At 38.4% G+C, this 17,998-nt stretch overlaps 1 protein-coding gene across 1 annotated transcript in view; it reads right to left on the bottom strand.

The window, feature by feature from the left end:
* JMY (junction mediating and regulatory protein, p53 cofactor) overlaps positions 1-17,998 on the bottom strand; it is a 67,467-nt gene that overhangs the window by 16,902 nt on the left and 32,567 nt on the right. The window contains exons 3-6 of the mRNA XM_017808084.1: positions 13,874-14,024; positions 11,678-11,847; positions 7,732-7,897; positions 4,294-4,481 (exon numbers count right to left, since the gene is read on the bottom strand). Coding sequence (XP_017663573.1) covers positions 4,294-4,481; positions 7,732-7,897; positions 11,678-11,847; positions 13,874-14,024 — 675 coding nt within the window. The remainder of the gene's footprint in view (positions 1-4,293; positions 4,482-7,731; positions 7,898-11,677; positions 11,848-13,873; positions 14,025-17,998) is intronic.

Consider the following 17,998-nt stretch of genomic DNA (forward strand, 5'->3'; position numbering starts at 1 on the left):
AGCAAGGACTGTAATTTCTAAATATATCACAAGACTGTGATACACACCATTTAATGCACAACACGCTTTTTATTTTCAACTACAGAACTGACAAGGTAAAAAAAAAAAAAAAAGGAGAGGAAAAAACTCCAAAACCACCACCAAAATCTCACCAACCCAATTCAAGTCAGAACACCTGTTTATTTGTTTTAAGATAATTCACTGAAACAAGTATGGCCAGGAACACCATCTGAAAAGCATTAAGAAGACTCTCATCTCAGTTCAACAACAAATGTTTCTTAACTGAGACAGACAGAGAAAGAGATTTACCACTCAGTATGTACTTTCTATATTCACTCTCCAAAAGTCACTTTTGTTCACACAGCGTTCAGTCATCACTGCCCTCATTCTCACCATCTAGAACTCACTTTTCTATCCCATATGTATCTTAGTTCTGCATGCTTAAACTGTGAACACTTCAGAGCAAGAATCCTTTTTTCCTCCCAGAAGTACTCACAACAGGCACCTCAAACAGTGTTCAATAACAATGCTTTGCAGTATCCCTAGAATGGTCACTGAAAATACAAAGCTTGTTTATGATGAGTCAAAGCCATGAGTCTTGATCTTCCAGTAACTGCCAGTAAGCTTAGCAGGGCTCTGCGTTATTCAGCAGTAAGAAGAGAAGCTACCAAATGGCTATGTTCTTTTGTGCCCAACCACTGCCACACAACAGGGCACAACAAGAGATTCTGCCTTTTCTTTTTGCTCACATAAAGATCTTCGCTGTTCCCCTGCAAGTTTAAACACACATTATTCTAACCTGTGATTTCTTCGGAAACTGAAAGCTAAGTTCACTGCAGCACTCAACTGCACATACTGCTATGCTGGGCAATTAGACCAGTAAGAGAACTGGAAGTAGTTCTGAGAGTGATGTGATATCCAGCCATCAAGTTCCACATGGAGGCATTACCTCATGTCCTGAAAGCTGTATAACCACATTCTTCCAGCACAATGTTGGGCACACATAACTATGTCACTCCTGCACGCCAGCACAGACAAGCAACACTACTATACACAACTCTGCCTCTTGTCACAGTGCAGAAGCAGGCGTGCCGCAACTAGTGTTACAGCCAAAAAGTAACTCCTTGAGCTTAAGCAAGGTATTTTATCATAGCATAACCTTGAAACAAATGAGCCACTGAAGGTGACTAGTTCATGATACACATAAATAGGTATGCTAAGAACTCTCTACTCCTGCTTCAGGGTTGCCTCTTGACCTGTTAGCTCCAGTAAGTTAGGTAAGGAAGAGCGACCAGGGCATCATTTTTAAACATGTTTGTCTACTTTGTAAGATGTTAGCAGTGTCTTTTCATATTCAGGAGAAAGTATCATAGCATAAGTAAGACAGGTTGTCCTGAAGACAGCTGGCTTCTGGAGCTTGTAGAAAGAGACAAGAATCTGAACAGCCCCCCTGTAATCCAGAAGGAAACAGTTAGGGACCTACTGAGCTGCTTGGATCCCTACAAGTCTATGGGACCAGATGGGATCCACCCAAGGGTGATGAGGGAGCTGGTAGAAGAGCTCGCCAAGCCTTTCTCCATCATCTACCAACAGTCCTGGCTCACTGGGGAGGTCCCAGATGATTGGAAGTTGGCAAATGTCACACCAATCCACAAAAAGGGCCGGAAGGAGGACCCGGGAAACTACAGGCCTGTCAGCCTGACCTCAGTGCCTGGCCAGGTTATGGAGCAGATCATCCTCAGTGCAATCACACAGCACCTACGGGATGGACAAGGGATCAGACCCAGCCAACACGGGTTTAGAAGGGGCAGGTCCTGTATGACCAACCTGATCTCCTTTTATGATCAGGTGACCGGCCTGGTGGATGAGGGGAAGGCTGTGTATGTGTTATGTCTGGACTTCAGCAAAGCCTTTGACACCACCTCCCACAGCATGCTCCTGAAAAAGCTGTCAGCCCATGGCTTGGACAGGGGCACTCTGTGCTGGGTTAGGAACTGGCTGGAGGGCTGGGCCCAGAGAGTGGTGGTGAACGGGGCTGCATCCAGTTGGCAGCCGGTCACTAGTGGTGTCCCCCAGGGATCAGTGTTGGGCCCAGTTCTATTTAATATCTTTATTGATCATTTAGATGAGGGGACTGAGTCCATCATCAGCAAATTTGCAGATCATAGAATCAGCTGGGTTGGAAGGGACCTTCGAGATCATCAAGTCCAACCCTTGATCCACTACCGCTGCGGTTACTAGACCATGGCGCTAAGTGCCACATCCAGTCTCTTTTTAAAAATCTCCAGGGACGGAGAATCCACCACTTCCCTGGGCAGCCCATTCCAATGTCTGACCACCCTCTCTGTAAAGAAATTCTTTCTAATATCTAACCTAAACCTCCGCTGGTAAAATTTGAGACCAACTAAGCTGGGGGGGGAGTGTCAATCAGCTGGAAGGCAGGAGGGCTCTGCAGAGGGACCTGGATAGATTGGAGAACTGGGCTGATTCCAATGGGATGAGGTTCAACAAGGCCAAGTGCCGGGTCCTGCACTTTGGCCACAACAACCCCCTGCAGCACTACAGGCTGGGCACAGAGTGGCTGGAGAGCAGCCAGACAGGGACCTGGGAGTCTGGATTGACAAGAAGCTGAACATGAGCCAGCAGTGTGCCCAGGTGGCCAAGAAGGCAAATGGCATCCTGGCCTGCATCAGGAACAGTGTGGCCAGCAGGTCCAAGGAAGTGATTCTTCCCCTGCACTCAGTGCTGGTGAGGCCACACCTTGAGTACTGTGTCCAGTTCTGAGCCCCTCAGTTCAGGAAGGATATTGAGGTGCTGGAGCAGATCCAGAGGAGGGCAACTAGGCTGGTGAAGGGACTCAAGCACAAGTCCTATGAGGGAAGGCTGAGGGAGCTGGGGCTGTTCAGCCCAGAGAAGAGGAGGCTCAGGGGAGACCTCATCACTCTCTACAACTCCCTGAAAGGAGGTTGTAGCCAAGTGGGGGTTGGTCTCTTTTCCCAGACAACTATCAGCAAGACAAGAGGGCATGGTCTCAAGTTGTGCCAGGGGAGGTTTAGGTTAGGTATTAGAAAGAATTTCTTTACAGAGAGGGTGGTCAGACATTGGAATGGGCTGCCCAGGGAAGTAGTGGATTCTCCGTCCCTGGAGATTTTTAAAAAGAGACTGGATGTGGCACTTAGCGCCACAGTCTAGTAACCGCAGCGGTAGTGGATCAAGGGTTGGACTTGATGATCTCGAAGGTCCCTTCCAACCCAGCTGATTCTATGATTCTATGATAATACAGCCTATGCAAATTAGCTTAACATGAAAGACAGGTTCTGTTCCTTAAAATACTAAAAAGTCCAGCTTCTTGATACTTCTTTCTCTTTACCAATTCTAGTAAAACAAACACAAGGCCTCCGAGCAAGCTACTTCCCGTAACTGGCTAACAAGAGATCTTTCTTTTAACACTTTATTTGCAGTCTTCTCCATATTTGGTTAATCAGAGACAGAACAGTGACTGCAGAAACATAAAAGATCCAAAATATAAAATGTAGCAACTACTGTTTCATTTGCTCTTTTATGCTTCAGATTTAGGTACAGAAATACATATATTAGTTTGAAGGGGAGGCAAGACCTGAACGCTTTACCCTCAATCTCCTAGAATTCTTTAAAGGGGTCGTTTTCCACATAAAGGGACATGACTGGGAACACACAACCAAAACCAGCTACTGATCCCAATCCAGAATGAGGCCTCAACTGACATTAGCCTTATATTACAAGCATGGCATGGAACCTATTTGCTAGTAAGTATTACAATGCATAGCTAGGTTTACAAATTAAGACTACAGATTGGATTTCATATATATCTGGTAAATACAAAGTATCAAAGACACATGGTGTAAGTTTAAAAGGATGAGGTACATGAATGAAAATAGAAGACATTAGTGAGAAAACACCCATAAGAATTCTCTTCTGTAAACATATATAAAACTACTTTCTGTAAAAACATGCATTCTAGCATGTACTTCCCACATGAAAGTATTCTAACTAGTTAGTAGAAATAAGTTTATTTGTTGACTTCAAAGTAATTAAAGGTTCCTTTAAAGCTAGAAGGTAAACTGAATCTTAAATATATCAATTTAATAATACATGCTACTTTATTTGGTGTTCTGTAAAACAACTTTTAGTAAGTAGTAAATAAATATAATCCACAAAAATTCTGGGAGACTTGGAAGTTGTATCTGAAATGAAACCTTTTGAAGTTTTATTAAATTTGCTAATTATGTTTAAAAAAAGGCAATTAAATAATACCTTCTTATTTCTGAGGTAGGCTTTCTTGGCTGAAATACGTCCACGCCTTGCTTCCAGCTGGCGGATTTTTTGTTGTAACTTTTGTAGCTCCTCTTTTTGCAAGTGTATAGATGTTGCCATATCTTCTTTTTCAAGCATGGCTTCCATACTTTCATAAGTGTCATAATACACCACTTCATCTCTCTTCTCTGTTTTAAAGATGTCAGCAATTAAAAAAAAAATCAAATCAATAGTTTGTATTTGATTAATATTTCATTTTTCTCAACGACCACCCTCCCACTGAGATGCAAAATTTAATGGAGAAGAATGCTACAGCTCTTTCAGAGGACAATCAAAAATCAAGAGGAAAAGTACTAAACAACAAAGCACTACAGGGCTTTAAAGTTTGTATGAGGAACAGAAAATAATACCAATGAAGCTCAACCTGCTATTGAGGCAAGCTCAGAGCATTAAAACACAAATGCAGCTGTAAATGTACATTTGTTATCTGTACCCTAATTTAAACACAATGTCCATGCATGACTTTGGGTCCCTTGACTAACGCAAGGGACTCATGATGTGCAGTAATTTCCTCTGGTCTTCACCATGAAGTTCAGGATAGACAGTCTCTTTCTGAAGTCTCTGGCATGAGACTCTTCTGTTACAACCAACTGTTAATTTCATGTAAGGGGAATCAGACAACAAGACACTAAAAATCGTCTCTTAGTTTTTTGATGTCCCAGTCACTGCTTCTGGGAAGGAGGGAGGAAACTTCAAGGCAATCCTTCAAAGCACTACTGGCCTGGCAAGGAGGTAATTACTAATAGTTTTATCAACACTCATGATTTTTAGCTTCCTGAGTGAAGCATTCAGAAGAACACTGAGGTCATCTCTGAATGTTGCCTTCTCATCTCTTGCCAAGAAGGAAAGAGTGATGATTACAAATCCTTGCAGAATGTTGGGATGAAAAAGCAGCAAAGACCTCCTGCTCTTTATTTCACTGGCATATGAAGTAGGATATATTTGTAATACAACAAGAGGGACATGCATTACAGTGCTGTCTGAAATAGGCAGATGCAGTTGGTATGACTGTCAAGTGCCTATTCCACAGCACCACCAAACTTTTTTATTTCTACTTCATCAACTACTTTCAGCAAGACTATACTTTCTTCTACTTCAGCTACTACATTATTTGGGGATGGAAAGGGTTTTGTTTAGTTGTATACTGTCCGTTTTAAAAGCTGTTGTCACTTCATGTTAATTGTGTGTACAGTCTCTGCTACAACCAAAATTATTACTGTCATGCTAATTTCAGCTTAGTAGAAGTCATGGCAGGGACAGAGAAGAAAGCATAGTAATACATTAATCCTAAAATAAAAAGTAGCAAAAACATACCCAACAGATTCTTTACTTCAGTGCTCAGTTTAAAAAATAAAACTACGGTAAAGTTTCATCAATACATAAAATTGCCAACTCACTAGAACTCCCTTTGAGGTATCACCAAGTAAGAAGATTAATGACTAATGATGATATTTCACCATGCACTTATAAAATGGGAGAATTTAGGTACAAATTTTGGTTGAGGACATTTTCATGCAGAGTTAAAGATGGAAATACACAAGTTTATCCACCACAAAACCATTTTAAAAAGAATGTACTAATACTTCATAGGGTAAGACAAACCCTTATAACTTCTAACCTAGTAAAGTCTCATCTCATGAATTTCAATGAAGGTATTTGCTTAATGACAGTAAAAAATCACTACTATTGTTCATAATATGACAATCTATTATCACTTGATACTTATCAGATCCAATATGCTGAAATTGCAAAGATGTTCTTCTTCTAGCTTTGAACCAACTAGCAGTCAATTCAAATTACACTCTCAAAACATTCTTTTGAGAGCTCTCTGAACTATCTCTGCAGCAACAATACAGTCAATGACAAAAGGAAAGCAACAGCGTCTACATGGCTTACACACATGAATTCCAAATCATATAGATGTGCTATCAGTACGCTTTAAAAAGAAAGTGTAACAGAAGGTGAAACAGACCATGCTGTTCTTTTGACATCATAGGAAACAACACATATTAAAAGACCACTATAAGCTTTAGGTGCTTTAATTCAGATTTGGTGTTGAACAGTCTCAAACATATGTAGCCAGTTCAGCATAACATTATTCTTCACATTAATTGTTCTATTCACCTAAGTAAAGTCTGAAGAGGTAGTTTCATCCTTTGAACAATCCCCACGTATTTAAGAACTGTACTTTTCGTTGTCTGTCCTACAGGATAGTTTTAGATTTATCATTAAACAATATTTCTAAAATTCAGAACAGCAAAGGAAACCAGAACAATGAACTATTTTGCTGACATGAGGGAAGAAGGAAGGTGGTTGTTTAGCTGACTAGGGGGTTTGTTTTATTTTGGATCAGGTTGTGGGCTAGGGGCTTTGAGATTTCTGGAGAAAACATTACTGACAAGTCAGAACGATGCTTTTACAGAACACTTAATCTCTGAGGGCCTATACTATCACTACATCAAAGACAAGGAATTTTGATATACTTTCCTTCTCAGTCTCCCATTCAGGGATTTTTCTCAGTCTGTAAATACGCAGACCATACCATGTCTTCAGTACCAAAATTACATGCCTGATTTCCCATGTACAAAATCTACCTCAAAAGCACTAACCAGCTCTTCACAGAACCACCCAGTCAAAGCTGCCACATTTCTATAAGTCATTTACAGAGTTTCCAATCCTCATCTTCCATACTTGCAGTTAAATTTGTTTCCATCACAAGCCTTAAAGGAGGAGATACACGTAACAGTGAGAAGAATCCACGATACCTGTGTTTTCTCCTTTTCCAGAGGCAACTCCCAGTAAAATCCAACTTCAAATCTCTTACAAACATCAAACAAAAATGTGTCTAAAGAATAGAACTGAATTCAAAAATCCTGTACAATTTACCTGTACCATTTCCATAGTTTTTAAGTACGTGAGGTATACTAGGTTCTGCAAACATAAGGTTTGCATTGCTGCTCTAAATCTGAGATAGCAATACAAGGTTTGGAGTTTAGCAGAGGGACTCCAATTTGCAGAAATACCTTTGGAAAACCAATCACTTTCAAGAAATGAGTAGTACCAATGCACATTTTTAGTTAGACAAGTCTAGTAATTAAGACATTTCTCCTTCAAATTTAGGTTTTCAAAACTTAATACAGTATCCTATATGCTTACTTTCAAATACAGGCAATGGGAACCATACCAAAACCTCTGTATTTGTATGCATAATGCCTTTTGCGCAGGTGTAAATTTTAATTTAACAGTACCTACCTTAGAAGATGCAGCTCTTCACATAGCACAGAATTTGTTCTCATTTCATTCACACAGGCTTAAGTAGACTCTTAGGAAGAAAATTATCTTTCACAGATTATGTATTAATTAAAATAAATAAAGCACCTGACATCAGTCTTCTGATGCTTTCGAGTTGTGCTGTCAGCAGCAGCTCTTCACATTTCAAGATCTCAAACTGCACTTCATATAGCTGAAGCTGTAGATCATAATAATCAGCTTCTAATTGGTCCAAATGGGCTAAGGCTTCTGTACCACCTTTCAGGCTCTGCATCTAAATGAAAAGAGGAAAAAAAACAACCAAACAAACAAAAAACATACAACTCCAGGATAATGACATGAACAAAACCACAGACTTTACCATTACAGCTAAATACTGTTTGGTACACTAAATGTAACATATTAAAATGTTATGAACCACACACTTTAAGACATTTTACTTATCTGACATTTTTTTCTATATGGCAATGAAAAAACTCCATGGCATTGTATTACACTTTGTGACTGTCAGAGTAACAAGTCATGCACTGCATAATGTGGAACAACCCTCACACTCTTTTACTCTACTACCTGATTCTTTGAAAATACATAAGGAAATTAAAATTTTATTATCATCAATCCAAAAAGTCTAAAAGTTATTTTGCTATTGGCATCTAGAAGGGTACAGTTAAAACTGTCATTAAAGCTGAACCGAGGAAAAAATGTGAAAGGCTGTGGAAACAGGCATAAATATATGTACCAATCCCCTTGTAAAGACAATTTAAACTCAGGAGTTTCATTGTTTATGGAGTCCTTCAAAGAAGAATAAATATATAGATCAAAATATTTATATTTTAGTTCTTATTTGTGTTATATGCTTGACACAGAAAAGTGACACAAACAAACAAAGTGAACTGCAACCATTCTCTTTCATACAGTCAAACAAGATTTAACTGTTCAATAGTTAGCCATTCAGACTATATTAAAGAAATATCAACATGTAAGGGGATCTTAAGTGCTGTCTCACTTTGGAGGGAATTCATGCAGCTCTACAACCTGCATTCAGAAGAATTAGGGCTACATCTAAGTTCTCTACCTGCTCAAAAAAATGTGTATCTGATAGTTTTTCCTCAGACAACGGATGTCCTGTTTCATATAGCAAACATTCAGTCATTATGAAGAGATGTCTACCCAGTAAAAATACAGGACACAGCAAAAATTTTAAATATATCTGCTAGAATGTTTTTTACATTATGGTGGTTTCTCCAAGGTGTAAAACTGCATCTGCAATGAATGGCCACAAATGGATTCCCACAGTTTTACTTATCACATGTTTAAATACAACTTATACTAAACTAAAAAGATATCTGTACTGAGTTAAACCAATGATCCATTTTACTCAATACCCTGTTTCAGAAAAAGGCTAACTGCAAATATCCAAGAAGATGAAACATAGTAGGCCATGTAGTCATACCTCCTTAAAATGTTTCACCAGCATCTAGCACAGCTTGCAGCACAGCTTAAGCCATGGTGCTGCCTTTTAAACAAAACAGACTTATCGGATTTAATTAATAAGTTTGTCCAATCCCTTTTTTTAGGCATGTACCTTTTAGCACCTACATCATTATCTATTGACAGCTCAATTAAACACAAACAGTTCCATATACTATGCTTATTTCCCTATAACACTGCTAGACAGAAGACCTGTGAATCAATTCTTGTAACTTCTATTTTAAAAGTTTCTTCTACTATATTGTGTATTTACTAAATGCACCTTTTGCACATCAACTATTAGTCTGAAAAGCTCAGTAAGTTCTTAACTGAATAGCACAAATCCTACAATCAATAACATATTATGTATTTGTTTTAGTCTAGTGTTACACAAAATGTCTCGTTATGCCATTATTACTCTGCATCCATATTAAGTTACTAATTGTAACCAGAACAGTAAATGACACAATGATAGCATATTTGGAGTGAATTAGAGACTGCTTTTCAAGCAAAAGGACTGATTCTCTTGAACTCCCCACGTTTTGCACATAAGAGGGATAGTGCACATTGTTCAGGTAGGGCATTGGCATTTGGGCATTTTTCGAGGTTTTCAAGCTGTAAAAATGCAATAAAATTTGGTAGGTTTTGAGGTGGGAAGTGTTTGTTAGGTTTTTAAACTAAGGTAATGTCATTCAAATTTGACCACACCTAAGAATTATGCTTTATCGGTGAACTGTGAAATTAACTCAAACTTTCACATTCTTTTTTCTTAAAAAAAAGATGTTCCCAAATTTAAATCTACAGTCTTTGTATAAGTACTGAATAGACACAAAGACATGAGCAGACTATCTTCAAAAGTACCAGCTTATCAAGTTACAGCAGCTATTTCATTCAGTTGCACTGGCATCTGCCTGACAAAGGAGCTGACAACGGTATCTAAGTCCTGTATACAGCATATATTACAGATGCTGCTAATTACCTGCTCTGTTTTAGGGGTACAACACCACTATATTCAGATTTCAGGTGCAACAGAAATGGGAAATTTCTACTGTATGGTTCCTGAACAGATAACCTAGCTATATAATACACCAACAGTGCCCTTAAAAACTGTCAGATCTGATCTTTGTATCGAATTGTCATTCTTTCTCAGCTCAAATCCAGGTATATTAGTTTCTTGGGCATTTTAGTATTTTTAAAGGAATATCCTGGTTTTATCTTTTGGAATATAGTAGATAAATGGTTTGCCAGAGAAGGTATTTCAGTTCTACAAATATTTTCTTTACAAGACTGCAACCCTTCTTCTCCAAGATGGTATTCCCAGCCACTTTTTCACATTCAACTCGGTATACTTAAAGCTTTTACATTTTCAAAACAAAAGATGATGTTTCAGATCAGAAGCTGACTGATCGTCATATCTCCCTATCACCATGTTTAGGCCTAGAGCTCTCTATGCCTTGTAATACACCACCTGAAAGCACCATGTCCATCAGATGTTCCTTATTTCTCTGTCTCCTGTGCAGCCTTTAATACTTTTGCATTTCAAAACAAACAATATCCATTTACCAGAGTGAGATCTCATTCAACAAAAATTCACAGAAGGTCTACACTAGATGCACTATGGAAAACATGATGCATGGTTACTCTAAATACATGAACATATTCAATATCTTCTAATTAGTACTGCTGGACTGGCTCATCAGCTCTTGGCTGAAGATGGCAACAGCCTGATACACTTAGGTTTCCAGACACCTCTTGAATTTCTAAATCTGAAGACCACTGAAACACAGTAAACTTATTTTTGTGCTCTGGGTCTTGCATGTATTCTCTCTTCCTTGCAGATCAAGCTGTCTTCTACAGAGGCTCCTAAAATAGGCACACAGTCTATCAGGCTTATAAACCTACTAGCCTATACAGTGCTAAAGTTGTGAGTTCTCTGGATAACATAGGCACCAGTTTAGTCAAATTTTGCCAAAACATTTGAAAAGTTCTCTTAAAACAAGCAATTGATTCGACAGAACATACATTAACATTAGTGTGACAGAAAGTTCTTAGCACTGAATATCCATTTGATAGCAAAGTTTAAAAAAATGATTTGTAACATTTTTGCTTTTGAGGAAGTGTCATAAAACCCAATAAATGTGGATTTTTTTTCTGTTAAGACATTTAAACACAGTTTCATGCCTGCACTCTTTCCTCAGGAAGATTGCCCTAATAATCAGGATAAGCAGAGAAAGTGATTGCAGTACAACCACATAGTCATTTGTATATTTAGTCATGTTCAGATACCTTCCATTTGGAATGTCAGAACTATTCTGAAAAGGTGGTCATGCCTCTGAGAGCTAAACTGTGAAGATTACATAGCAGCACATTTCTGTCCTATCCCTTCTCTTCATTTCACTCATCTCAGCGGACAGCTGTAAGCATTAACAGTAAAAACAGAATTTCTGGCTGACTAACCAGGAAAAGGTGAACAGAAAACATACATAAGTGGCACAAAACTCACCACGTCTACATTGCAACATCATTTGTCTAACATTTTTTTCCTGCCTGTTTTTATTTTCTATTTATTGGCATGAAAAATTACCTCCTCTTTCAGCGCATGTTTCTTCTGCTCCAAACAGATTTCTTTAGCACGCATCAATTGCAAAGTCTCCTTAGAAACCGCATACTGAAGCTTTTCCATACGTTCCACTGCTGCTGCCCATGCTGCCTTACCAAATTTTTTCTGATCTGCTCGCATTCGATCATACACAGCTACAGAAGGGAAAAAGAGGCAGGTGGCTTACTTGTCTTCTCTTTGGATCACTACTGACTCTACTGCAGAGAAAATGCATATATTTGTACCTGAAAGCATACACAGTTCTCTTAGCAGGGAGTAGTCATTCTACAGAGTACTAACATTAAAATCCAGGATGCAGGTACTCTTAGGATTCACATAAAATGCAATTAGCTATTTGTTGATAATTTTATCATTATAATTCCAATCTTTGTTATCCACAGATGGACTATTCTGAATATACAGTACCTAAACACTTGAGCCGTAGGTTCAAAATTCTTGACTTAATAAAAAACTCATTAATGGTACCATGTGGTCTTAAAATGCATCCCCAGTTTTCCTCACTTCTGTAATCCGCTACTGCACTCTCCCTTAGTAACATTCATAGTGCAGTTAAAAGTTTAAATAGATCTGAAGAGTGAAAAAAATTACAATTTAAAACAAAAATTACAGCTTAACCTCAAGTAATTCTGTAAGAATACTGAATTAAATTTAAATAACATCTATCTTTGAACTCAAAATGCAGGAGTCCTTTGCCTGATTCAGATTCACTATTTCTAGGTTGACACACACGAGATTTTCACCATTGTTAAGACAGAGAACAACGATATGATACTGTACACTTAGCTCTGGAAAGCAAAAAGCACAAAAATCACTGAATCAAAGAGTTAGTATTCAGTCCTCACATGCTAGAAGATATTACATGCTGCTGTTAGGTAATAAGAAACACCTTTACGTTCTCATGTGTTTTTCCTCTGCCATCTGTTAGTATTTTGGCATGTAAGCAAGATCATCCTGTGATCAGCAGGAGACCAAGAAAAACGCAAAACAAAACAGGCAAGCAACTTGTATACTAAAGGTCTGTAAACAGTCTCGAGGCATTTCACTTTTCACTGTTTTTCTCCACAATCCTGACTGTTGTACATAAAAAAAAAGCACATCAACAAAACAACCAGTAAGTATTTGTGAATTATCAACTAATAGTGTATTTTATTTGCTGCCTTTGTCATACTAGAAAATGAGCGAAGCTGATTAATACATTCAGAATTTGCTCTAATTAAATTACTTCCAACATGCTTTAACCAGTTTAGTCACTTTTTCAAACTAAGCTGAAGTTTCGCATTATCCTTGAGTTGCCACCAAAAAGAGTAATTTTGCAGTGACTGCTTCTCTTGAGGCAGTCATGCAGGGAGAAAACAGGAAACTTACCAATCAAAAAAGGTTTTCTCCTACAGCTCATTTATCTGATTGAGAATCACTATAACCAAGGCAAAGAAAGAAACAGAGACCTGCAGTCAGGCAGGGGTAGACAGCAGGACAAACTCTTGTCAGTGGTGCCTGCAGTCAAACTAAAAAAGGTGACATTAAACCTCATTCTCAGGTATAAACTGATAAACTGATTATTTCAGTTAAAATGGTACAAGGATGAAAGCACAGATATCCATGGCAAGTCATATGATCTGGTTTTACTGCATAAACTACTTAGTAAAACCACACCATTCTTTAAGCACAAAAATGCCAAGGCTATATCAATGAAGACTTCTAAACAACAGAGCAGGTTTCAACTGAGTAGTTAAACTGAGCTGTTGCTTAATATTTAGAGCTATGAAAAAAATTACTGAGAGGCAGGGGAGACAGAAGAAAATACAGACTGGAAGCTAATGAACACTTACTACAGGTGTCGGCCATATCCAGTACGGAAAACAGAATCTATGCTTCCTAAATCCTTTGCAAGTATACAGTGCTGCTAATACAATCACACTGAGAGAGTGGCTGTAAAACTTTTATCTAAATGTCTGTTCTCCTCAACTCTTATGATGTTCTAAAAAGGCTTACTGACGAAAGATTCATTTAGACACAGAACAAAAACCAAACAGGATTAATAACTGCATTTTCCTTATGGAGGATTGATGAAAAAAATAATTCACAGTACAATGCAGAACACTGTAAACATTAAATAATTTAATCTTTTATGTGATGGATAGGATGGCAGAAAATAACTACCTTTCTGTGTTTTAGCTGTTATTTCGAAGTATTTGACTGTAAGGTCTTGAATAGAAAGCACAGCCATGTGGGCTTTTTTCTGCCAATCGGCATCTTCTTTTTGCAGACTCTCAATTCTTCTGGGGCCTAGATAGTCATTCTCTATTGAGATCTGAAAATAAATCAGTCCATAATTAACAACACAATTAATTGCAGTTATTCTGCCAACAGCAAACAGTTTCAGGGTAACCAAAAGACAAAAATTAAAAAGGAGATAAATTACCAACATATCACCACAGCTTCTATTCAACAGTAAAAAACTCTTTGGAAGTGCTCCCTTGTCTTGAAAAAGTACATCCACATTTCATAACTGGAAGCGTTATAAACTTATAACTTACAATAAACCCAAATGTAAGTTTGATTTGTCAGCACCTTTTTGTTAAGTATCTTATTACCTGCAGATAACAAGCATACTTCATCCAGGCTTTCTTCCAGCCCGAAGTATTTAATTCTGAAGTAAATAAATGCTCTTCAGTCAGAACAAAGCTGGAAAACCAGGGATGTGTTAAAGTAGTGGTAAGTAATCATCAATATTTTAGTAGTTTTGTTTTGTTAGAGATGACTTTTTAAAATGTATTTTCCTAGTGCCTTAGCAGCTCAAATATCCTTTCATTGCCAAGATCAAGGCAATTTTATTTTGAGATGACAACTGTCTGAAGCCAGTAAACAACCTGGAGTTAGTTTTAAAGATTAATGAAAACATAGATTTGTCTCCCAAAACTGAAAATTTTGTCCCTCTACAGACAACATACTTATATCTTAATTAAAAATTTGAGCCTGCTCATGCAATACCAAAGTCTTAATTTTGAATATTTTTCATTTACATCAGTCAAGAAGACACCTCGCTAGTTCAGACAAAACCTCTCAAAACCTATAACCTTGTATGTCCTCAAATATTTCAAGCTGAAGTTCTAATGCTTTGAGTATTACTCCTGGTTTCACAAAGCTTCTATCTGGTCTAAGAGAGCCATTCCACCCTATAATTTAATTGCAAATGAAAGGGTTTTAAGTGACATTTAGGACCCATCTCTCCATATCCATTTGTCCCATCTCTTAGAGGGATGATTTTTACGAATAAAAATTTATAGCTGCCATCTAAGTACTTGTTCATTTCTTGAAAAATGTTTCAAGTAGCTAGGTATTTTAATCTACTCCTTATTTCTAAAACCCTTAGAAAGGCAATAGGCAAAGTATAATGTGGACAAGTGGTGAGTAACAATTTTAACTAGATAGGCTGTAATGTGTAATTCAATGGAGCATGTATGTCCCATGATTCCACAAGCAATACTTAGGAGCAGAGGAACAGGAATTTCCAAATAAATGTCAAACTGTAAATATAAATATAAATAAATAAATAAATAAATAAATATACACCAGTGAATGATGACTGGTGAAATTAATGCTTTCCATTTACACAGAACTCTGAAACAGCAAGTTCTTTGAGAAGCTGGATAAAAACCAACGCAGTTAAAAGTCTTCCTTTTCTATCCCTTGGTAAAGGTGAGGTAACTTGAGACTGACAGAATCACTGAGTAAAGTGAATAACGTTGTTAGGCATGAATTCCAGGAGAGCAAGAAGCCTCAAAGTAACATTTTCTCATAAAGTTTTGCCTGCCAAAACATTATTCACACATGGTGTAAACTGAAGAGATTTACAATTCCATAATACAATTGTATCTTTGTTCCTTAGAGCAAGTATTTACAAGTAACAAAAAAGGGAAGCATCTTTCCATTAACCGCAATTCCAAGTATGTCATCCATACCACCATGCACACTGAAGGTATTCATACAGCAACGCAGAGAAAACCCAATAAGCCTTTGCTTTAGCGATACCCATACAAGTATGCATATCTATGTGCAACCACAAGCACATGGTCATAAAGCTCCTGAAAAGCTTCAGAAACTGAGGGAATGAGGAAAGGAAGAACTTGGGCTTGTAAACATGTTTGAGTACGGACCAGTTCAACCTGGTACAGCTACTGAAGTGTCCATTCCCTTTCACTTTATCCAGCTGTTCACACACTCATTCACATCCAAAAGACACCAAGCAGAATACTCCACAAATAACTACAGTATGGAAGGAGATTCCCAAGCAGCTGCATGAACAAGAGCACCCCACATCTTTCCTTAAGGCTGCAGCAATAAAGGCATGCTTAACAGAAGCCTGAGAGGAGGCCTAGAAAGATAAAAACGATAGAAGCGTTTCCTTAATGTTGCTTGGGCTGACCTGCCTTCATGCTTAGGCCACACCTACAAAGCTTGTTATCAAGCCAGACAGTCAAACTAGTGAGCGTAAACATGAACTGATGAAGATTCTACTACAAGATACTTAAAGAACAATCAAAAGACCAAAGGTAAAGCTAATGTTCATGTTTGGACTTGGCATTCTACAGCTTGGAAAAGGTACACACACACATACACAACATTAACTTTCTGTCTCTGAAGCCACAAAACAATGGAGAAAGGATGTCTTGGTTTTGGCTGGGTTAATTTTCTTCATAGTAGATGGTATAGGGCCATGTTTTAGACTTGTGCTGCAGTGTTAGTAATAAAAGGATATTTAGCTATTGCTGAGTAGTGCTGACACAGAGCCAAGGCCTTTTCTGCTTATCATGCCACTCCACCAGAAAGAGACTGACGGTACACAAGAAGTTGGAGTGGGACACAGCCAGGCCAGCTGACCCCAACAGACCACAGGGACATTCCATACCATATAGCATTGTGCTCAGCTGAAAGAAGCGGGGAATGTTCAGAGTGATGGCATTTGTCTTCCCAAGTATACTGTTAACCATTATGGAACTCTGCTTTTGTAGAGATGGTTGAACACATGCCTGCCCATGGGAAGTAGTGAATGCATTCCCTGTTTTGCTTTGCTCACATGCACAGCTTTTGCTTTACCTATTAAATTGTCTGTATGTCAACTCATTAGTGTTCTCACTTTTACTCTTCTGATTCTCTTGGCCCCATCCCACTGAGTTGGAGTGAGCAAGCAGTTGTGTGGGGCTTAGTTGCCAGTCAGGGCTAAGCCATGACAAGGAAGGAGGTCTCCCTGTTGCAAAGGGAACGTCAAATCTACAGGTGAAGACAAAATCTAGGTGCTAGTGGGGAATAGTCTTTGACAGATGAAAAACCCCAACTGTTTTCTTAAGAAAGGTGACTAGCTAGGAGGTAAGGATGAACCTTAAATTGAAAAGTTTGTTCCCTTTCCTTCTGAAGTTGTTGGACCAGAGTACCACACCCACAAACACTCCACAGCTATGACAGCCTGAGACAACTGAGGTTCAAGGTGACAAATTCAGAACGAGAAAGTTCAAGAACAAGATCCTAGCTTCTAGTCTGATTCCTGAAGTAACAATCCTCAGTCACAGAGAGATCTGTTACCCTTTGGAACCATGAAAGAAACTATTTAATTTTGGGAAAAGCAGACTTGTCAGAAGGAGACTCCAAAATGGTGTTCAATTAATAAAGTCTGCACTGCATCCTTAAAGATAGGTCCATGCTTCCCATATTTGTTTCTATTAGGTCAATGACTTTCTGAATAAATAAGAATCCTATTTGGTTCCTTGAAAGTTGCAGTCTCTCGAGTCTAGCTGTCTGCTACTCCCTGCTTCTCACAGTAGGCTTGTGTTCCTGCCCAAGCTTGCTTTTCTGGGTTTGCCTGACTTACACGCCCTGCAGCCTCTGAGAGTATCTCCATTGACCTGAATGTGCTCCAATGCTCCCTGTGGGAAAAGCAATCTTTTCCCAGCCAGTCAGTCTGTTCCACCTGATTCAATTTCTCCATCAAGAAAGTAAAAAAGAAAACTAGTTATTGAAAAAAGAAAAAAACAACACAGTGTAAAAGAAAATACTGATAGCAACCTTTCCAAAGGTAATTACTGTCCTTCTTCATAATCAAAACCAAATTAACTGTGACAATCGAAAAGATAAAGGGCATGCAAATAGCCACTTTCAGACTTGTACCTGGCACACTCCTGGGAAACTCGAAAAAAGATGGTTATCTTGTGAGTGCAAATACTGACAATCACCAGTCACTCAAGAGAAAAACTACCAGTTTAAATTACTATTGTCCATGCTAGATATGAC

The sequence above is a fragment of the Lepidothrix coronata genome, unplaced genomic scaffold, assembly GCF_001604755.1.
Source record: "Lepidothrix coronata isolate B3197 unplaced genomic scaffold, Lepidothrix_coronata-1.0 Scaffold22, whole genome shotgun sequence".
NCBI classification, from domain to species: domain Eukaryota; kingdom Metazoa; phylum Chordata; class Aves; order Passeriformes; family Pipridae; genus Lepidothrix; species Lepidothrix coronata.